Source organism: Heloderma suspectum, chromosome 2, assembly GCF_057233095.1.
Source record: "Heloderma suspectum isolate Gila_16-S chromosome 2, 16-S_ref, whole genome shotgun sequence".
In the NCBI taxonomy this organism is placed as follows: Eukaryota; Metazoa; Chordata; class Lepidosauria; order Squamata; family Helodermatidae; genus Heloderma; species Heloderma suspectum.
The window spans coordinates 285024264-285047911 of NC_139459.1; the positions used below are offsets into that span (position 1 = coordinate 285024264).

The window sequence follows — 23648 nt, forward strand, 5'->3', positions numbered from 1 at the left end:
ACACCTCTCTATTGGCAGATGCTCATGTTTCTCCAAGACCTTGAATAGTGGGAGGGATGCTTTGGGTAGAAAATAAATGAATAGATTGAAATGGGGATGATACCCCTAGAATATGACCAGATTAGCAGAGAAAAGGCTCTGATTCTCAGGCTTTAGGAAAGACAACAAGTGTGCACAAAACCCACGCTTGTTACTGGCTGGCTTTTGTTGCTACCACCAACCTCTAATATGACTACTTTGTAAAATCTAAAAGTGGAATTATTGAAAGCAGTCAGTTAGGCTCTTTGCTGGCTCCTCTTGCTGTATTGTGTTGTGGACCCAGGACCCTGCCCACTTGCCTAAGCCTCTTGGGGACAATTAAGCATTATGGCCTCCTTGGAAGAGACTGCCAGATAGCGTGTACCCTTGTTGCTGCTCCGCATGATGAGCGCATGATGAATGGTCCTATCTTGTGTGCTGGCCTTTTTGCGTGTGCATTGTCTACACACCAGCACCGTATATCCCTGGTAGCTGCACTAGTGAATAGACTCTGGGGATGTACTAAGTTTGCCAAATCTGTTCCATCTGTGTTTTGTGGATTGTCAGGCATCTTTTGTCCCACTGTGTACTCATGGAAGGAATCGGGTGTTGTTGTTCTTTAGGGATCTATGAGAATTTCATTCCACTTGCTGAAGTGGACATTATCGCAAGTGTGCATTAGCATTAATGTCCATCGCTGCAAGTGTATTCTTGCACTAATGTGCATTAGCACTAATGCCCACTAGCACAAGTGTGAATTTGCACAAATCCCCCCCAAACATAAAAAAAATAGTCTGCAAGTCTACAGAATCCATGTGACTCAGAAAAAGGCGTTCCACTGTAGAATCCCCAGGTTGGATTAATAGAACTCCGAACTCATTTGAATCCATTGCAGATTTCTCTAACATCCCTAGTAGACTCTGCATGCCTGCGGGGTGGTGTGTTGAGGAAATGGCTTTAAAATGTTAAACACATTGATTAGTGCACCAGCACGAGCAAGGATTTTTCAGCGGCCTCCATAAGGATACTTAAAATTATCCCTCAGGGGAGGTTTTCTTCCATAGAAACTGAAACTTGAGATGAACAGAAGGAGCTCAGCAAAGTCAGGCCTTAAGCGCCTTTAGACCACAGGGCAGACAACTTCATTAAATAGAAGCCAGAAATGTGACACCAGTCAGGGTGGGGAGTTTGTGTAAGAAAGTTTCCAGCCCCAGAGAGATTATACTGCAATTAAATGTAATTGGAAGCATGGGAAGTCTGGACCGCGTGATCAGGTTATGAGCAATTAATATAAGTTTACAAAAGGAACTGCCTATCATATATGTTAAATGATAAAATCAACTGCTAGGTCAAAACCCAGCAAAATTGTGCCAGGAAATGAGATATTTTACCGATTAGATATCTCTAGTATGTTTTAGCATGCAAATTGCTTCATGGTAATCATCCCATTCCTCCTTCCAGTAATTCATTGAGGTAGGTCGTTCACATGCTCATTTTACCCATGGAGAACTATGGCTATAAAGACGAGGGTGTCTAGATGGGTCCTGACTGAATTATGCACATTGAGGGCCATTGTGGGAAACCGTTTGTGCATGCTGATCTTTTCCATCTTTACTGGGAAGTGAACCCATTCCTAAGTGAACAGGATTGGAACCTAAATGGATGTTGTGGGCTGCTTGTATTATATTTGTTCCTTGCAGGCGCATAGCTGGTGCACAGAATCTGGCAACAGAGAATGTGGCATCGTGAGAGATAAGCTTTTTACATTGTTTAGCTAGAACAACGGGATCAAGTCAAATGTGATTTGAAAAGAGACAATGCAGTTGGTTCAGACAAGGCTGATCGTGCCTGTTCTGCAAAGATACTTTTGAAAAAATGGATTTTACAAAATACCCTTCCTTCTTTGTGCTACTGAGCACGTTTGCACGACATGCTAACTCATGATGGATGAAAAGCCATACACTGTGGGTTGTTTTGTGAACAACCTACAGTGCGGGGTTGGTGCACCACAGGGTGCCTAACCCACAGGGCCTAGCTTGTTCCCCCCCTTCCCCTCCATCCTCCAGCCATCTCCGCCCAGCATCCCAGGGGGCTTGGTGGCAGGACCCATGTTGTCTGCCACTGCCAAGCCTCCATACCTACTCCCGACTGCGATTCCGATTGCAGTCAGAGCCTTTTATTTTTATTTTATTTTATCGTGCAAAAATGGGGCTGGAAAGTTATTTTTCACATTTTTCCAGCCCCTTTTTATGTGCACAAATGGCTCCTTTATTGATTGATTTTATTTTGGTTATTCGCAGTTACACACTTGCACAACCGTGAGTATCCACAATATTGGGGTTTGCCTTTGCTGCTCCCTTGTATGTCAAACATGCAAGGGAAAAGTCAAGGCTGTTTTGACAGCCTTTCATAGTTGATGGGTGAGGAAATGGGGTGTCGATCACCCCCCTAGCAAGGGTATCCCCAAGGTTCATTGTGTTGCCCTGAACCTTGAGGGTACCCTGCTAGGAGTCCCCACTTGCCCGAGTCCCCAGTGACTGTTTCTAAGGGTGACCGAGGTGCCACCCCCATTTTATCTTCAGATCACTGTAACTGCTTCTATTTTGACAGCTCTCAGAGTAGAAGCAGTTACTCCCTTCGGGGTAGAAAAATGGGGTGGCATGCACTTTTCTATGAAAACGGGTTGCTGTGGACTCAGGGCTGGATCCATTAAAAGGAGGGGATTCCCAAAGGTCAGGGTGGGACTTTAAATCCCTGGGGTCTTGGCTAACTGGGTGATCTTGAGTGCTTTGACAGGTGGAGAAATTGCTCAAGGTCACCCAGTTAGTTGAGTGCCCCCCCCTGGATTTAAAGTCTTGCCACGACAAATGGGGTGCCTCCTTCTAGTCCACCCCACCCCAAGTCAGCAGGACCCCATTATCATTGAAAAGTGCGCCCCTTTTTCACTGGTTTTCTATTAGCCGTGCAGGAGTTTGACAGCTGTCAAAGGAGCTGTCAAACTCCTGCTCCACTAGTGGAAATGGGAGGGTGGGGGTGGGGTGGGGAAATGAAGGAAACAATTGGATCGGGTTGGAAAGCTCTCTCTATGACAAATAGAGTCTTTTCCAACCAGATCCAGTTGTTTCCCCTTTTCACTAGCCAAGCTGGAGTTTTACAGCTCCTTTGACAACTGTCAAACTCCTGTGTAGCTATAAAGTACAATGCTGGGCTCTTCAGGTTTTAAAAATAGCAGCTAGGAAATGGAACTTTGGTTCTGTTCTTAGATGTTCTGCATGCTTTTGTTTCACTAACCCTACTGTTTAAGATACTCCACCCATCCCATTCCCTAGCTGGTAAAACATATCAAGACAGACCTATGAAATGTTCTATGGGACAAGAGCAAACTTATTATCACTAATCATGTGGCTTTTTGTCTTGAAGCCATTTTGGAAGGAGGCTTTTGAGTATTACTGAGTTCAGTTCTTAGTCAGCTGTAAGTTTTAGTTTTTATTTAGAAACAGCAAGATCAAACTGTTGTTTGTGCATTGCTATGTGCTTGAAGGTGTCAGACCACACAAAAGGGAAATTGAAGGTCAAAGGAGACCCTTCTCCCCTGCTTCTTCTTTAAAAAAGGAATGTTTCTTCTAAATTCTCTGCCAGCACATTAGCCAGTAAAACAAACTTTATAAATCAGTCCTTGGCTTGCATAAACAGTTGCTAGGATTGTGGATAAAGAGCCAAGTTGTAAGGCCAGGTTAGGGTTAACCAGATGTCCCTTATTTAAAAGGAACTATCTTAATTCTCTCCTAATTCATGAAACTGCAACTCAGTGTAGCATAATGGTTGTCCTTTGTTTTAGATAACCTCAGAGATTCCTTTATTTCTCAAATATTGATCTGGCATCTTATATTCATTTTATCAGATTTAATGGAGTGAAAGATCCATTATAGGCAACAGAATAAGATTTTGTTTCAGTCCCTACATAAATACTTTCTCTTTTTCTTTCATGTTTTACTCTTATTATTATCTTTGGTGATTTTAACTTTCATTATGATTGAGTCACTGATCCATCTTCTTGGTGTTTGTCTTCTCTGCTTAGTTTTTTCAACCCTTCTGTTTCCATGTCTCCTAGTCAACATGTTGGACTACCCTTAACTGTATTGTAATATATTCTTGTTCTCTGTGGATCTGTGTTGTCTCCTTTTTCTCTGCCTGATCACTTCCTTCTTTTTTGCCAGCCTTCTTAACTCTCTCTATTCTCTTGTTAAGACATTTTTTTCATAATAATCAATATGTATGAATTCCTTTTCTTGTCATATTGCTCCTCTTTAAGCCCCTATTCTGTCTTGTCCTTCTCCCAATTATGCTGCTTTTTTATTTTCTTCTACATTTTTGTCAACTTGCTCTTTTTGTCCTACCTGTCTTATGCTGTTGGTAGTCTTCCCCTCCTCAACACTTTATTCTTGGTTAGCTCCTTTCCTTCACTGCCTTTGCTCCTGTTTTTGTGCTTCTGAACTTGTATGGCCATGCCTTAAGTCAGCCTTACCCAACCCAGTGCCCTCCAGATGTTTTGGATGACAACTCCCATCATCCCCAGCCAGCATGGTTAGTGGTCAGGGATGATAGGAGTTAGGTTCAAAACATCTGGAGGGTGACAGGTTGGGTAAGGATGACTTAAATCATACATCCTTTCTGGTTTTACTAATTTTAGATGTATGCTTCTTGTTTTACTTGTTCTGTCTTCTGCAAACTTATTTCTCTAAGCTGATTCATGTTGGGGAGTATTTTGTTGGAAACAACAGAGTTAAACTCAAGCACTACTGCCTGCTTGCCTACCTGCCTGCTTGCCCACCTCTGTTCATTAGTACTGATTCCTCATACGTATGATGAGCAAGGCTTCTTGTATGAGAAATAGCTAACATTCTCTCAGGAAAAGTGCTGAACAATTTCATTCCTGGTAATCAATACCAATTTAACAAAGAATTTTAGATGCGCCCTAAACAGCAGTGATGAAGCAGATCCTGAAAGCCTGAGGTTTCCTGAACCAAGGAACCCCACTCACCAATGTTATGTTCTCCAAATCTCTTGCACTCACGTTTCTGCCTTACATTACAGATTTACTGGCCGCCACTCCCTGGACAGAAAGAAGAATGTTTTCGGAAAGGAAAAGACCCAGTGGTAAGTCACCCCACTGCTAGTAAAATATCTTGATAGATTTGCTTTGCCTTTCAGCTCAGCTCTAATGACATATTTGAAATGAATTTGCAGCTACTGGGAAAGGGCAAATTGCATCTCTCTCTGCAATCAACTTTATCAATTTATCCTATTTTCCTTTTGACCATTTCCATCCATTCCTCCTACACAGAGAGCTTATCCATGGTTTCACCATGGATAACACAAAATTATAGTTCTGTGAGGGACAGTGGGGATATCAGACTGAGGGTAGATCTACACTAGTGCTTTTTACCAGTATTGAAGTGCACTGATAACTGTTGGGGTACATTATGCATTCCACATATCATTTTTCTAGCATTATTTCCCACTGTTTATTCTGTATTACCTAAAATACCACAAGGGATGTCATTGTGTGTGCTGCGACATATAAATGCACAAGAGGGACATAGCGTCACCATGATGGGATCGTATTGATATGACATGAGGTGTAGATCTGGCCTGAGATTTCTTAACACCTCACCAAACTTCAATTTCCAAAATTCTTTGTGGGTCACCATGGTACTTATTGCATAAAGCCAATAGAGGTTTGGAGAGTAGATGGTTAGAGACATTATCTTCACAGGCTGTAATAGAATGGGACACTGGAGATTAGTAGTCATAACCTTGAAAGAAGAGTAAAGATTGTCGTTGATTAAGCTCACTTAGAATGTGATAGATCCAAGACCACATAAACCAGGGGTCCCCAATGTGGCATCTGCAGGCACCTCCAATGGTGCTCACACAGCTCTTCATTCAGTGCTCACTTAAAAAAAATGTTTTAATAAAACACTGAAAAACCTTAGGGCTCCAGGTTCTCCTTCCTGTTCCTGAACCTGCCACTGATCAGCTGTTCAATGGGCAGGAAGAGAAAGCAAAACAAAGGGGTAGAGGGGAGAGAAAGAGCAAGGCTAGAGGCCAGGATGGGGAGAAACAGCAAGATAAAGGGATGAATGGGAGAGAAAGAGCAAGGCTAGAGGCTAGGGGTGGGGAGAGAGAGAGAGCAAAGCGGAAAGGTCTGTGTGGGCAGAAGATTGGGTGGCACAGGAAGCAACTCTTTCCATTTCTCCCTCCCTCCCAGCCTCTGACCTCGGTATTTCTCCCCACCACCCACCATCTCTTGACTAGCCAGGCCCCCATGGCAGCCATTATGTGACTAGCCACATCCTTGGTGGGAGCCATTTTGTGGTGGTGTCCACAGCAGTTTCTCCAATTCTTAAATGTGCTTATGGATCCAAAAAGGTTGAAGACTCCTGACACAAACATTGTAAATCACAAGTTTTTTGCCATCATTTTACTCATATGAAAACCAGGTAGATAGGAAACCAGCTCTTCAGGTATCATGTTCCCGATGTGTCCATACATAATCATATCTTTGGGCTGCTGGGAAATGGAGCTCAGCATATGGGAATGCAAGTAGCTTGAGGGGCAGTTCAATGTTTTGCTTCCACAGGTTGGATTTTGGAGGTATTCCCACTGCTACAGGCACATAAAGATAGGCTTTATTGGAATGAGTCACCCATACAGCTTGTAGGTTGCTTTTGAATGTATGTTTTTATAGAAAAGTGACTAAATACACTGATAAAGAAATAAATTTTCTCCAAGACTCTGTTACGTTATTCTGTGCATTGAAATCCACATTTTAATGTGAAAATGTTTGCATTTGTAATTTATTTGTTTAATGTATTTTTAGCATTAATTTGAGAAATATGCGCAGTCATATTTTTTTCATCCTGATAACATGTATCTGGAAATTGATGCCCATCTCCACCTCCAGATGCAGCTATTGAGACAAAACAGAAGCTTGAACAGTTTTTGTTTCTTGGATTTAGTATTTTAGTACTAGAAAATAAATGTCAGTATGGTCCGGTCTCCCCTTCATGGTTCACTGCCTTGTTGTGGCGAAGGGGCTTGCGTAACTCAGTGAAGCCATAAGCTATGCCGTGCAGGGCCACCCAAGACGGACAGGTCATGGCGGGGAGTTCTGACAAAATGTGGTCCACTGGAGAAGGAAATGGCAACTCACTCCAGTATTCTTGCCAAGAAAACCCCATGGAATGTATCACAAGGCTAAAAGATATGACGCTGGAAGATGAGCCCCTCAGGTCGGAAGGTGTCCAATATACTACTGGGGAAGAGCAGAGGGAATTTCCAAGTAGCACCAGAATCAGCGAACTAAAATGGACAAGCATGGGCGAATTTAATTCAGGTGACCATTATATCTACTACTGTGGGCAAGAAACCCTTAGAAGAAATGGAGTAGCACTCATAGTCAACAAAAGGGTGGGAAAAGCAGTACTGGGGTACAATCTTAAAAATGATAGAATGATCTCAGTACAAATCCAAGGCAAACCATTCAACATCACAGTGATTCAAGTCTATGCCCCAACCACTGATGCTGAAGAAGCTGAGGTTGATCGGTTCTATGAAGACCTACAACACCTTCTAGAACTAATACCAAAAAAAGATGTCCTCCATCATAGGGGATTGGAATGCTAAAGTAGGAAGTCAAGAAATCACCGGGATAACAGGCAAGCATGGCCTTGGTGTACAAAATGAAGCAGGACAAAAGCTAATAGAGTTTTGTCAAGAGAACACGCTGATCATAGCAAGCACTCTTTTCCAACAGCGCAAGAGGCAACTCTACACATGGACATCACCAGATGGTCAATATCGGAATCAGATTGATTATGTCCTTTGCAGCCAAAGATGGAGAAGCTCTATACAGTCAGTAAAAACAAGACCTGGAGCTGACTGTGGCTCAGATCATGAGCTTCTTATCGCAAAAATTCGGCTTAAATTGAAGAACGTAGGGAAAACCACTAAACCATTCAGGTATGACCTAAATCATATCCCTTATGAATATACAGTGGAGGTGAGGAATAGATTTCAGGGATTAGACCTGATAGACAGAGTGCCTGAGGAACTATGGACGGAGGTCCGTAACATTGTTCAGGAGGCAGCAACGAAATCCATCCCAAAGAAAAAGAAATGCAAGAAAGCCAAGTGGCTGTCTGATGAGGCTTTACAAGTAGCTGAGGAAAGAAGGGAAGCGAAAAGCAAAGGAGAAAGGGGAAGATATATCCAACAGAATGCAGAGTTCCAGAGAATAGCAAGGAGAGACAAGAAGGGCTTCTTAAATGAACAATGCAAAGAAATGGAGGAAAACAATAGAATGGGAAAGACTAGAGATCTTTTCAAGAAAATCGGAGATATCAAGGGAACATTTTGTGCAAAGACAAGCATGATAAAGGACAATGAAGGCAGGGACCTAACAGAAGCAGATGAGATTAAGAAGAGGTGGAAAGAAGACACAGAAGAACTATACAGGAAAGATCTTAATGTCCCTGATAGCCATGATAGTGTGGTCACTGAACTTGAGCTGGACATCCTAGAGAGTGAAGTCAAGTGGGCCTTAGGAAGCATTACCTACAACAAAGCTGTTAGATGAAAAGATGATGCTGTTAAAGTGCTGCACTCAATATGCCAACAAATTTGGAACACTCAACAGTGGCCACAAGACTGGAAAAGGTCAGTTTACATTCCAATTCCAAAGAAGGGCAACGCCAAAGAGTGTTCAAACTACCGCACAATTGCGCTCATTTCACATGCCAGCAAGGTGATGCTCAAAATCCTACAAGCTAGGCTTCAGCAGTATGTGAACCGAGAACTACCGGAAGTACAAGCTAGGTTCTGAAGAGGCAGAGGAACTAGAGATCAAATCGCCAACATTCACTGGATCATGGAGAAAGCAAAAGAATTCCAGAAAAACGTCTATTTCTGCTTCATTGACTAGCTAAAGCCTTTGATTGTGTGGATCACAACAAACTGTGGCAAATTCTTAAAGTGATGGGAGTACCAGACCACCTTACCTGTCTCCTGAGAAACCTGTACGAGGGTCAAGAAGCAACAGTAAGAACCAGACATGGAACAACCGATTGGTTCAAAATTGGGAAAGGAGTACGACAAGGCTGCATATTGTCGCCCTGCTTATTTAACTTATATGCAGAGTACATCATGAGAAATGCCGGGTTGGATGAAGCACAGGTCGGAATTAAGATTGCCGGGAGAATTATCAACAACCTCAGATACGCAGACGATACCACCCTAATGGCAGAAAGCGTAGAGGATCTCAAGAGCCTCTTGTTGTGGGTGAAAGGGGAGAGTGCAAAAGCTGGTTTGAAACTCAACATTAAAAAAACTAAGATCATGGCATCTGGCCCCATCACTTCCTGGCATATAGAAGGGGAAGAAATGGAAGCAGTGACAGAGTTTATTTTCTTGGGCTCCAAGATCACCGCAGATGGTGACTGTAGCCATGAAATTAAAAGACGCTTGCTCCTTGGGAGGAAAGCTATGGCAAACGTAGACAGCATAGTAAGAAGCAGAGACATCACCTTGCCGACAAAGGTCTGTCTAACCAAAGCTATGGTTTTCCCAGTAGTAACGTATGGCTGTGAGAGCTGGACTATAAGGAAGGCTGAGTGCCGAAGAATTGATGCTTTCGAACTGTGGTGCTGGAGAAGACTCTTATGAGTCCCCTGGACTGCAAGGAGATCAAATCAGTCCATCCTAAAGGAAATCAACCCTGAGTGCTCATTGGAAGGACAGATTCTGAAGCTGAAGCTCAAATATTTTGGCCACCTAATGCATAAAGAAATGTCGCTGGAAAAGTCACTGATGCTGGGAAAGATTGAAGGCAAAAGGAGAAGGGGACGGCAGAGGATGAGATGGCTAGATAGCATCACCGATACAATGAATATGGACTTGAGCACACTCCGGGAGAGAGCGCAGGACAGGAAGGCCTGGCGTGTTATGGTCCATGGGGTCACGAAGAGTCGGACACGACTTAACGACTGAACAACAACAACATGGTCCAGTCTCCCGTAGCTATAGCCAGATTCACATATCTGCTCACTGCTAGATGCGGCACGTAGCTTTCCTTTTTAGATATGCTTGTTTTTGCAGACATGGGCAGGTGGAGGACTTCTTAAATAGAGAAGTAACTAAAACCAGTGACAGGAAGTTTCCTACAATTTGGGGGTGCCAGAGACATAGGTGAGGGCACCTGAGATGCAACAAGGGGGGTAGGGGCACACACCTGTCTCTCAAAGGTACAAATGGTTTACAAACTTGGAGTTGGATCCAGATTTGTCATACTCAGAGTACACCCACTGGAATCAGCGGGAATTAAGTTAGTCATGGCTAATTTAAGTCTCATTGATTTCAGTGGTTGTACTGTAAGTAGTCTGGATCCAACCCTTGAAGCTTTCCTCAGCTGATGACTTACCTCAAAACAGTCCTGGGCTATGTTTCCACCAGCAATTTACTCCAGCCTGGCTGCATGATGCGGTCTCTGTGTTTCTGTGGCATCCTGGCCATTCAGCAGCAGCCCCGCATTTTATCACAGAAAAAACACTTCTTCTGAGACTGGTTATAGTCCGACTTCTCCTGCTTACTCCAGCTCCATTACTGACCTGTTTCCACAGCCACACTGGGTTCGGTATTACAGTCCTGCCCATGGGGCGTGTAGCCCAGCCCTTGTGGGTGTGTCGCTCACCTGCCTGTGACCTCACAGGAAGCAACGTGTGAAGGAGAGGGGGAGATGCTTATCACATTTGCAGATGAAACAAAATTGGGTGGGATAGCTAATACCTTGGAAGACAGAAACAAAATTCAAAGTGATCTTGATAGGCTGCAGTGCTGGGCAGAAAACAACAGAATGAAATTTAATAGAGATAAATACTGTGTTCTGCACCTAGGAAAAAGAAACCAAATGCACAGTTACAAGGTGGGGGATACTTGGCTCAACCACACTACAAGCAAGAAGGATCATGGAATTGTTGTCGATCACAAGCTGAATATGAGCCAACAATGTGATGTGGCTGAAAAAAAGGCAAATGCTATTTGGGGCTGCATTAATAGAAGCATAGCTTCCAAATCCCATGAAGTACTAGTTCCCCTGTACTCAGCACTGGTTAGGCCTCATCTTGTGTACTGTGTCCAGTTCTGGGCACCACACTTGAAGGATGCAGACAAACTGGAGAGGGTTCAGAGGAGGGCAGGGGACTGGAAACAAAGCCCTATGAAGAGAGACTGAAAGAAGTGGGCATGTTTAGCCTTGAGAAGAAAAGACTGAGGGGAGATGTGATAGCATTCTTCAAGTACTTGAAATGCTGTCACAGAGAGGAAAGCCAGGATCTCTTCTCGATCATCCCAGAGTGCAGGACACGGAATCATGGGCTCAAGTGACAGGAAGCCAGATTCCGGCTGAACATCAGGAGAAACTTCCTGACTGTTAGAGCAATACGACAATGAAACCAATTCCCTAGGGAGGTAGTGGGCTCTCCCACACTGGAGGCATTCAAGATGAAGCTGGACAGCCAAGTGTCAGGGATGCTTTGACTTAGAGTCCTGCACTGAGCAGGGGGTTGGACTCTACGGTCTTATAGGCCCCTTCCAACCCTTCTATTCTATGATTCTATGATACTGGAGGGAGCAGTCAGGCAGAGATGAAGAGATGCACACAGAAGCACCCCTGGCATACAAGTGCAGTGTCTGCCCGCCCTGAGTATCCATATGAAGTTCCCAGTCAAGGTGGTGGCAGGGAAATCAGGAGAGCCGCAAAGACGGCTTCACAGAGAGTTAAAATGGTTCCCCGTTCAGAGGTATTACAAGGGAAATACAATTACATAAGAAGCGTCTGGCTGAATCAGACCAACAGTCCATCAAGTTCAGCTTCCTGCTTCTCATAGTGGCTTCTCGGAGAACCCACAAGCAGGACTTGACTCTCCTGATATTTCTCCCCAACATCATATTCAGTGGCCTACTGCCAATGAACGTGGCACAAGGCAGTAGACCAACCTTCCCCAACCTGGTGCCCTCCAGATACATTGGACTACAACTCTCATCATCCCCAGCCAGCATGGCACCAGGGTGGGGGAGGCTGATACACGCCTTTTCTCCATGAATGTGTCTGTAACAGGGGTGGGAAACCCATGGCCCACAGGCCACTTGCAGCCCTCTGCTGCTCTCTGTGTGGCTCAGGAGTGACATCCGCTTTTCCTCGAGGAAAAGACTGCTATTCCAGGGCTGTTTTAAGCAGCACTGGGGCAACGATCCCAGTCAATGTCACTGGGGGTGGGGGTGGGAGGAGAGGCGCATAGTTTGGATTTGCTCCTGGATAGTCAGGTGGTGGCTGTGGCCAAGAGAGTTTCTGCCGAGTTTCAGCTGGTATGCCAATTATGGCCTTTCCTGGGAAAGGCTGATCTTGCCACAGCTACAAATGTCCTGATTACTTCCAAATTGGACTACTGTAATGTACTCTATGCGGAACTGCCCTTGAAAAGTGTCTGGAAATGTCAGTCGTGCAAAATGCAGCAGTGAGGTTGCTGATAAGAATCTGGCTATTTGACCACAATACATCAATATATCAGCTGCACTGGGTTCCAGTTAGTTTCTAGGTCCAATTCAAGGTGCTAGCTCCTACCTTTTAAAGCCTAAACTGTTTGGGACTTGGATAGCTGAAAGACCATCTCCTACCACATAAACCTGCCCACATGCTGCACTTATCGAGGAAGGCTATCTATGAAATGCAGAGGATGCGGAAACAGGATCGGGCTTTCTATTCAGTAGCAGTTTTGTTGTGGCATTCATAGCCCTGGGACATCCAGTTTTCCACATCATTGGGTGCATTCAGATCGCGGGCTAAAATTTTCTTTCTTTCTTTCTAATATTTCAGGCTGCCTTTCAGGGCAGAAAATGGCCTTGTGGGAAAGTGCATTTTGTGGTACTGTTCATTGTTCTTGATTTTTGTTGGCTGCTGTTTAATTCTTTTAGATTGTTGCTGCTGTTTTTGTTTGGGTTTGTTTTTATGGTATTTTGACTGTAAACTGTTCTGAGTACCTTATTTGGGTATAAAATGCAGATAAAAATATTTTTAATAAACAAATTCATGCTTGGTATCATTTTATGGTGCTTTTCCCATAGTTGCAGAGCTTTCCTGTCTTTACATTATTCATCCTCATAGTAGGGAACTGAGGCTGACTTGCCCAGAGCAATTCATTGAGCTCAAGCCTAGGCTACAAACCTCACCCAGGTTGCCCAGTCTGACTAGCCATTAGTGCTGCTGGTCTGTCCCTGAAGAAACAAGGGAAATATTAATGGAACTTTTGCTGCAGGATTCATTGCACATTTTCCTTCCAGCCACATAGCGTCTGTTCTTTAACTATCACTTCACTTTGCAGTCATGCAAGTAATTATTTAAAAACATAATCTGAGACGATGGGGAAATTGAGGACGCCTAAGAGGGGATCCTAACCCCTTGTTGACAGTCCATCCCAAAGTAATTGCTCCCAAGAGTGGCCATCACTCACTTCAGCCTCCGCGTGTTTATTTTGCAATCTGTCACCAATGGCTGCAGGCTCCAAGGTAGCCTTTAAAAATTCCTCTTCCTTGATATTTTAGGAGGTAAATTTTACAGAAACAAAAAGACAGAATCCATGAAACGAACCATTTAAGAACATAAGAGCCCTGCTGAATCAGACCAAAGGCCTATCTAGTCTAGCATTGTGTTTACACAGTGGCTAACCAGTGCCCTATGGGAAGCTGACAAGTAGGACATGAGTGCAATACCACCCATCGGCTCATGTTCCGGAGCAACTGGTATACAGTGGCAAATGGCCTCTGAGAAGGGTAGTACAGTATTCCTGCTCTTAGCAGGATAAATGGGAATTTGACCAATAGCATCTTTCTTATTATTTATTTATTTATTTCATTTTATTTCTATACTGCCCAATAGCCAAAGCCCTCTGGGTGGTTCACAGAAATTAAAACCAAAAAGCACACAGTAAAACAATATACAATTTAAAAACAGTAAAGCCACAATATAACAATAAAACCAGAATAAAACCTAGCAGCAATGCAGAAATTTAAAATACAGATCTTGGAAGGAAGAGAGCAATGGAAACAGTAATTATACTGACTTTGAGGAATATACTGGCCACTAGAGATCTATTGATTTAATGAAGATAAAATGCCTTTATCTTCATCATCCAGCCTGTTAGTTATATTGACATTTTTAAACAGAGTTCAGAGTGAAATGTCCAGTTTTCACTGGGTTCGTAAGCTGTGGCCTATGATGCTGTTAAATCTTTTCATGGGCACATTGCCAGACATATCCTAAGTTTACCATTTAATCCATCCACTTATGTAAAATAAAGCTCTGTAATAAATTTGACTTACCATTTGATCATTTAATACATTAAAAACCAATCAGGGATGATAGCAAAGAGCAGGCTGTTTTAGATCTCCAAGGGATCACAGGGGCTACTATTCTGCCTTGTCCCTCCTCCTTTTTCTGTTCAACACCCATCCTTAACTCCTGTGTGGCTGGACTAGATCTTGCTAATGAACCAAGCGTTGGTGCTGATGACAGGTTGGCAGAAGCAGAAATTCTTTGCACTTGGCCAGAACAGATTGGCTACTAACCCTGGAGTTTTGTTTTACTTTTTTCATCTAGTTTGTGATTTATGAGCCATTTGAATTATTTGCTCTGTAAGAACCTTTCTACCACTGCACCTTAATCCTGTGAGTTGGCCATGCAAATTCACCTAAACTTAAACCAGACTACCTTACACCTGTTCGTTGCAATGAACAATGAAAAGCATCAATGCAGAAATGCTTTTAGAGAGATTAGACAAAAACTGTCACAATGAATAACAGAAGAAATAAGTTATCTCTGGTGCTGTGAATGAGTGTTTCCAGACTGGAGGCTCTTAGCACTTACCCAATCATTATTCTTCAGCTGTAAGCTGCATGCAAAATTTCAATCAACTTTCAACACTTTGGGGGCAGTGGAGAGGGGGGTGTTACAGAACGGTGTATGTGTATAGATCTTGTAGTGGATGTGACATAGTCATGTGGGTGAGGAAGCAACAATTCTGAGCACCCTGTTTTTTAAAATTAATTTTATAAAGGTTCTTCAATTTCACATCACTTCATGCATCTTCTCTTCTTTTTAAAAGTTCCTGCCACAATCAGGTGCCTCAGGTGCCTGTTGGCTAGTAAGGAGAGGGGGAGAAGATGCAAATGGGAAGATAGGAGCTAGATTGCGTGTTGCTTGTATTCAGGTTCTGTGGTTGGACTTTCCCGATTTAACACTGGTGCCCTCTTGCCTGAGAAAAACCAGTCACTCTTGAAGTATGTTTGCAAGACGAGGAGTGTCAGAAGGCTTCTTTAAACGCCATAATTCAGCTAAATGGAAACAGAGATTAATCTTGGTTGACAGGATTAAATAGACTCATTAGAACTCCTCATGTCACTAGAAAAACAGCAGTGGCCGTTGCTAAAGCAATGGAAGCAAGAGGTTCAGAGCCAACTTTCTTATTATTAAGGAAAGGGAAATGGGAGTATGAAAGCAATTAGATTATCAGTAGCAAATTCTGGTTGTTTATCTGGACTAAGGATCTGGGTAACTTGATGCTAAACTCCCCTGCTTTGCTTTAACTTAACATAGGAATAGATGTATTAGAACGTCACTGGAATGTTGTTCTAATCTTGCCCCTCTTGAGCTTAAAAAAATGTCAGTGAATGCAAAGTTATGGAACTGTTTTTAAAAATGACTTTTTCATGTCATACATTTTGAAGATTTCCAAAATGGGGATATTAACCTTTCCCATTTCCAGTATTTTCAAGTTTTGTTGCTAATTCCTCCAATAAGTTAGAAAAGATAGCAATCCAATAAATCAATCATTATGTGAAAAATTAATCTCGTTCTTGTACAAAAAGTTCACTGTTAGCTGTACTGTAATGTATTAAATCAGCAAACTTTTGCTAAATCACAATTCATAAAATGTTGGAAAAGAGATCTTGATATGACAATAAAGTTTCCTGATGAAAATTACTTGCAACTATTAAAGTAACTACACATTATCCTTTACTGATTGATCCACTGTCTTTTCTGGTATGGTACTTGAAGGGGGAAATCAAAGCCCGAGATATGGACACGATAAGTAATGCAATAATTCAAATGAATCGCTCCTCTTCAGAAACTAAACAAGAGAAGTAAGACATAAACGTCTTGTGTGGAGGCGGTGGGGGCATTGGTTGCTTTTATTACGTTTTGGAATGGAAAATACTTTCCATTTCAAAAGTTTGGATAAATACATGGGAATTACTCAGTATAAATTCCTGACTTAAAATTCCAGCCCCTGGCTGCTGAGTGCTGATGCTCCAGGTCCCTGCTTGAATGGGACACATTCTTTAGCAAAAAATGAAAATGTATTCATGAAATCACTGGTGTTGGCAGTGTAATTAATTATCCACTGGAAGACTAGCAAATAAATAATTGGTGGCGTTTAAATGTGAATTACAACCACAATCTCTGTCAAAATAATAAATAGGATGAAGATGAGTTAGAGTTCTCCTTGAAGGGGATGTTTAAGGAATGCTTTATTTCTTTTGAGCATATTTAGATCTCAAACCTTTTGCTTAGTTGTGATGTTTGGGTAAGGTGTAATACCTCCCTGCTATGAACCAGACCGATGTCTCACTTTTTAATCCCTGTGTAGCCTTAGGTGGGTACCAACTTTGGCCTGTAATTGAACCTGTGTACTCAAAGTGAAGGGTTCAGTTCTCTCAAGGCACACAATTAATAATTTTAAAAAGTGGTGCAGCTAAAAGGGAGATCAGATTTAGGATATAGTGTGTCCCATTTGATGAGGTGATGCAGAGGGAGAGACTGGAGCAAGGAGGCCAGGATAGGAGTGGGAGTGATGAAGGGCCTGTTTTTCTACAGTGATACACACAGTTCTTCCTCTGCGTTGTGAGATAGATAGATCTTTAGAGGCCATCGGAATCTGGAGGTGCCTCAATAGCCTCCCTGACTGCTCTGTGCTTATCTGCCAAAGATTGCTGCTCCGGAAAAGGGAGCAATTAATCCAGGTCAGACTCATGAATGGTCATTTGTCATCCTGCTGCGTAACTAGCTATGCTTCCTTTTTAAATGACTGGTTTGTCCAGATCAAGGTTGTGTGTCTCCTTCATTTCCTGCCATTGTCATCCCCCCCCCCCCGCGCTACATTCCCCCACCACCACACACACACAGTCTTGACCAGAACTGGAGGGCAGCTGAAACTTAAGCCCCTTGCTGATGTTGGCTTTATACAGTGCAGTACCTTTCCTTCTTGTGGGTGAGAGCAAAATGGTTTAGGAGCATTTTCTTAGTAAACATTCAGAGGGCAACAGGTGATTGGGAAGTCTTGCTTCAGTTATAAAGGAGCTGGGACCATTACATTTCTCAGTGTTCAGTGTGAAGCACCATATAATGGTAGTTAAAAACTGAGAGTGCAATCCTATGCATGATTAGATTAGACAGAAAAAAGTCCTACAACTCCCAACATTCCTGAGCCAGTCTTCATTCTGTGTTTTAAATTCATGGACCCAAAATCGTTACATACCATGCTTTTTAAAACAACAGCAACAACAACACACAAACAGAGCCAAATATCTAGTCTGGTTAAGTGGTATGGCCTCATTGGGGTTCTTGCTGTTCTGCATCTTGCTGTCTGATCTGTGGTCTTCAGACAAGAGGCAGCCCTAGACTAGCTGCCAGCAACTGGTGTCCTAAGTGAACCATGCAGTTGGCACCCCAGTCCCCAAGGGCAAATATAGGCTGAGGTTTTTGGTAAACTGGGAAACATTTTGCCCCTGTTTTCCACTGAATGGTTTTTAAGTGTCTTTATTTAAACAGAATCATAATTATTCAGTTTTCCGTCCATCCGTCCAATCAGTGTTTCTGAGATGAGATAAAATAATTGTTACGTCATTTTAGCCAAGATATACAGTGAAGCAAGTTTTTTTATGCTTAAATTTCTGCGGATGGCCATGATATTTGGCACATTATAAACATAATATGAAATAATGACATCTTTGTTATTTTATTTGTATTTTTTAAATTTGTATTGTTTTCCTTGAATTTGGCACCCCACTTAACATGGTGCCCTAGGCAACTGCCTAGTTTGCTTATATGGACTGCTTCGGACAGCTACTGAGCTCCCAGAATCCAGCGCTTTGGCATATTGGCACAGGATCCAAACTCTCTCTGATTTTGATGTTGGAAGGAACCCCGCTGTGTGTGTATTTCAGCAAGCTGTGGTCCAGAGTAGTATTTGTGAGCCAGTGCAGAATAGTAATTAAAGTGTTGGACATGGAGTGGGGAGATCTGGATTCAAATCCTCATTCAGCCCTGAAGCTCTCTCAGTGACAGTCACAATCTTTCAGCGTAACCTACTTCACAGGCTTGTTGTGAGGATAAAAGCAGGAGGGAGTATGCCATCTTGAGCTCCTTGGAGGAAAATGCTGGATATAATGTAATGAAGAAATAATGTGTAATCTGCCTTCCTGTTCAACTGATTGCCTCTTGTTTCATTGAGGTAAAGGACAGTTGCTCCCTATCCTCTCGGAGGCAGGCTTTTTTATTGCATATTTGAAGATGGTTATTAAGCTGCCCTTTTGAGGATTCCTGTCAACAATTTTATGTTGACAGAAAGCTCTTGGAGTTTTTAATAATACTTGATTGTTATTAATCACAATTCCTAGCATTTATGTAGTATTTTTAAAAAGTAAATAACTATAACAGTGACTATGATACAGCCTAAAGGCAAAGGAGTTCAGAGAAGTAAAGGGGGAAACGTTCAGTGATACATGTATTTTTAAAAATTTAGGATTTTCAGACAACAATCTCATGATTTTATGCAGGAACAAACTAATTAGATTTTAAGATGAAGCACTGCCAAAGCTATTTCTCAGAATTTCTAAATAAAGCTGCTGTTTTTAGTCCTATTGTGCTGGTTTCTTCCTGTTTTCTGCTGACCTAACAGCACCTTTTACGGTGTGTGTATCTGGGCTAATACAGGAAATCACTGCACAAGGCAATATGAAGACCTCACTTCCTGGCCTGAGATGATAATACAATGGGATTGAGACAGAGGGGTCACATGGTGCAGTATGATGTGGGGAAGGACTTGCCTTGGGTAGAGTGGAGTGGCAGGGAATGGGGGATATGTGCCAGGGAGCCTAAAAAGGGAACAGGTATTTGCTGACTGCTTCTGCACTAACAAGGAAAGCTTGCTGCCTGGCTGCAGGCAGTACAATGGGAATTAGTCACATGACCTTGGAGAGAACGAATTGTGTGACTCGGAGACAGTAAGAGAGATATATGCCTCATGTAAAGGCATTGTTCTGTGTACCGAGTCCTTACATTACGTTGGTCCCTAGAGGATGGAAAACCCCTATGGTTTACCTCGGCATGTAGCTTCCTGCTATTTTGATCCTCAGGGAGGGTGGGAAAACAATTGGCAGATCCCTGGTTTTAGCATTGTTACTGACTTTGACCCAAGGACAATGCTGGCAAGTCCTGTGTGACACTAGCTTTCATTTTTACATTGTTTTAGCTTTACTCTGCCTCCTTTTATACCACAGTCATTATGCTCTGACCTTAGTGTCCACGACCATAACCACTGTGCCTGGCAGCTTTAACCCTTATTAAAAGTCATTTTCTAAACTGCAAATAAAGCATCACAAATACAAATTGCTGTTTGTTTTCCAGACGGAATGTGCCAACTATATCAGAGTGCTTTATCCTTTAAACCGGACACACCTTTTGGCCTGTGGGACTGGAGCTTTCCACCCCATCTGTGCTCTTATCTATGTGGGACACCGAGGAGAGGTAAGGAAGGAAGCATAGAAGTGCTTTGCTCTCTGAGATGGTGTTAGCTATTATAAACCCACTTTTAGTTCACTGTGGAATCTAATACAGTCAGCCTAGGTTACACAGTGAAGGATCAAGCCCTTTCGCAGTTAAAGCCATAGTATCCTGCACAATGACATTAATAGCAATTATCTCCCACAATACTAGCCATTGGGTAACAGATTATGACATCTCTCTTTTTAATGTGGGGTTGCACTTCCCTTGAAGGAGCAGGTTGGTAGCTTGGGGGCTCTCCTGGAGCCATCTCTATCGCTTGAGGCTCAGGTGGCCTCAATGGCTCTGAGTGTCTTCTACCAGCTTTGGCTGGTGGTCCAGCTATGACTCTATCTGTACAGGGATAACCTGGTTTCAGTCTGGTAATCTCCGAATTAGATTACTGCAATGCGCTCTACTTGGGCTGCCCTTGAAGACTGTTCAGAAGCTGCAGCTTGTGCAAAATGTGGCAGCCAGATTAATAACTGGGACCAGAAGGTCTGAGCACACAAGACCAATTCTGGCCTGCTTCCATTGGCTGCCTGTGTGCTTCCAAGCCCAATTCAAGGTGCTGGCTTTAACCTATAAAGCCTTACGCAGCTTGGGACCACAATACCTGATGGAATACCTCTCCCAACATGAACCTACCCGGACACTAGGATCAACATCGGGGGGAAGGTGTCAACAAGGGAGAGGGCCTTCTTAGTGGTGGCCCCCTGACTGTGGTCCGCACTGAGGCCCACCTGGCACCAACACTGTAATCTTTTCAGCACCAGGTTAAGACTGCCCTCTGCCCCCAGACTTTTAATGCCATTTAATGGCATATGATGGGGTACATATGTCTGCTGTCTTGAACAGGTCTGTTATTGAAATTGTGAATTAAAATTGTTTTAGCTATTTAATTGTTTTACATTTTATATCTTAAAAATTTTTAGACCACATTTTATTATAATGTTGTATTATAGCATTTATAATGTTGTTGTTTTTGTATGTATTTTTATGAATTGTTGTGAACTGCCCAGAGAGCCTTGGCTAGAAATAAATAAGTAAACAAACAAAAAACAATATGTCCCTATAAATACATGATGAGGGAACATGAGGAAATGCAAAGCTAGATAGATCCAAATCCCATGTCTTTTGGAAACTCTACATTATAAGCATGCGCCTAGCTTCCCTTCCCCAATCCTTCTCCAGAGCGGCTGCTGGGAGGAGATCAGAAGCTTCCATTTTAGATTATCCGTTTTCAATTATTAGCATGTCATTCAAATACTATGGTTAGTGGAAACAAGTCAGCTTCATAAAGGGCCTGTTCACATGTGCAAAGGGGGAGAGGGTGGTTAGGGTAACTACGGAGAGGTTTTTTTAAGCAAAACGTGACACGCAGGCCCGCTAGACGATTGCGGAACCACATGGCGCCATGTGGTTCTGCTAAGCACCCCCCTCTGTAGTTCCCTGGCGATCGTCCCTGCATTGTTAGTGTGCATCCTGTTATCCTCTGTGGTGAGAATGGGCACCTGACGGCCGTTCCAGCATCCAAAATAGCCGCATGACCACAGAGGAAGTCCACAGCAGCCACAGCATCGCTGGCAGTGGTGGACACTCTAGCTGGCAGACTCTATGGTCATGGCCTGAAAGTCCTCCAGAGCCTGTTTTAACCACCGGGGAGCTCGCCACGCTGTTGCAGGGGGGTGGTTAGCCAGGATGGCTTACTATCAACGAGGAATGTGGTTTTCTCCCCCCACATGACACGCTAAGCCACTGTGATTAGCAAAAAACGCCTAACCATTATAGCTTAGCATTACATGTGAACAAGGCCAAACTATGGATTGAAGTTGGCTTGCTTCCACTAACTATAGTTAAGGTTAACCACAGTTTGCCAGGGTTTGGATGACACATCAAGCTGTTAATAAAAAGAAATCAAAAGCTTCCAGACTCTTCCTTGCAGCCATGTTGGAGAGGGAGGGGGAGCAGCCTGGGTGGAGGGGGGCAGAGGCTATGCTCATTCTCACAATTCTAAACTTGGTTTAGCACAGCCTTCCCGAGCCTAAAGGAAGGAGCTGTAGGTCAGCAGTATAGCACCAGCTTTGCATGCAGGAGGTCCCAAATTCAATCCCCAGCATCTCCAGGGAGGTCTAGGAAAGGTTCCCTCCTGAAACCCTGGAGAGCTGCTGTCAGTCAATGTTGACAATTCTGAACTAGATGGACCTGTGGTCTGACTCAGTATAAGGCAGCTTTCTATGTTGCTATGAACCTGGTGCCCTCCAGATGCTTCAATTCCCATCAACCCCAGACAGCATGGCCAATGGTCAGGAACCCTGGGAGCTGTACTCCAAAACAACTGGAGGGCACCATAGGCAGTTTTAGCAGTACATCTGAACTAGTCCGAGAGCCCTGCCTGATTAGGCCAAACGCCTGTGTAGTCCAGCATCCTGTTTCCCACTGTGGCCAATCGGATGCCCCAGTGGGAAACTGGATGTTTAACTAGATAGGCCTTTGGCCTGATCCATCAGGGGTCTTTTTATGTTCTTATTTGCAATGTTTTACCTCATCCAGTAGAGTGCCCAAAGTTGAATAGTAAGATTTTCCAGTAGAGATGGGCTCAGGAACTATCTAGCTTTGCATTTCTTCAGTATCAAATCTTTATTTATTTATAGCGCCATATTAAACAGTGAGAGGCTGATTTAAGTGCTCATATCTCTTAAACAGGAAAAAGCCCTTCCTTGCTCAACAAACCAGTCTCTTAAGATCACCACACTTGGCCTTCCAGCTACTACAACTTAACATGATGGCAGCCTGTGTGGAATTTGTCCAACCTCACAAGGATCCAGGGAAGAAACGGATTTTGGATCTATTAAGCTGTCAGGGTGATTGATGCATTGCTCCACTCCGTATCTAACTCCACCCCATACTGCTTGTTCTCTCTTTTTTAAAATAAGAAATCCCCTTTTTGAACTTGCACTCTGAGCATATTCTGTCAGCCCCAGGTGCTGATGAAGGGAAGAAGGAATGAAGACTACATAAAGAAAAGAAAGCTTAACGTGGGCATAGATTCAAAAGGAAAGGAAGAGGCAGGTGAAACTGAGACCCAGATGACTGTCCAGATCAGTATTAAATCACCTGACTGCTTTGGTGGGAGGAATGCAGGAGCATCTGTTATTTTTCTCCCTAGAGGATATTGCTTGGCCGCCTTATGTGTGAGCTACAGAGGTACAGTTGATTGATTTCACAACAAGGGAGTCTATAGAAGATACCAGTGTTGGCCTGCAGGTCATCTGTTTGGCAGTGGGAGCCAGTGTTCACATTGCCAAACTTCCTCCAAGCCAGGAAGGCCCGTTCCACTTGTCTGACATGGATTTCACTTACTAGCTGAAACCCTATGACTGATTTTTGGACTAATCTCTGAAGCCTTGCAAACTTGCTCCCTGCTGGGGAATGAGTGTATGATGAGGAAAGGTTGGCTGTTGAGGAAACACAAAGCTAGATAGTTCCAAAGCCCATCTCTTTTGGAAATTCTGCGTTATGAGAATGAGCCTGGCTTCTCCTCCCCCTCCAGAGCAGCTGCAAGGAGATCAGAAGCTTCCGTTTTATCCATAGCTTGGCATGTTGTCTGAACCCTATGTTTAGTGAAAACAAGCAGCTTCATCAACTATGGATTGAAGTTGGCTTGGTTCCACTAACCATCATTAAGTTTGACTTC

The 23648-nt window shown here is 43.2% G+C and overlaps 1 protein-coding gene across 1 annotated transcript in view; it reads left to right on the forward strand.

Moving 5' to 3' along the window:
* Positions 1–23648, forward strand: part of SEMA3G (semaphorin 3G) — a 102409-nt gene that overhangs the window by 42863 nt on the left and 35898 nt on the right. The window contains exons 3-4 of the mRNA XM_084839701.1: positions 5113–5175; positions 19817–19936. Of these exons, the coding sequence (XP_084695827.1) occupies positions 5113–5175; positions 19817–19936 (183 nt within the window). The remainder of the gene's footprint in view (positions 1–5112; positions 5176–19816; positions 19937–23648) is intronic.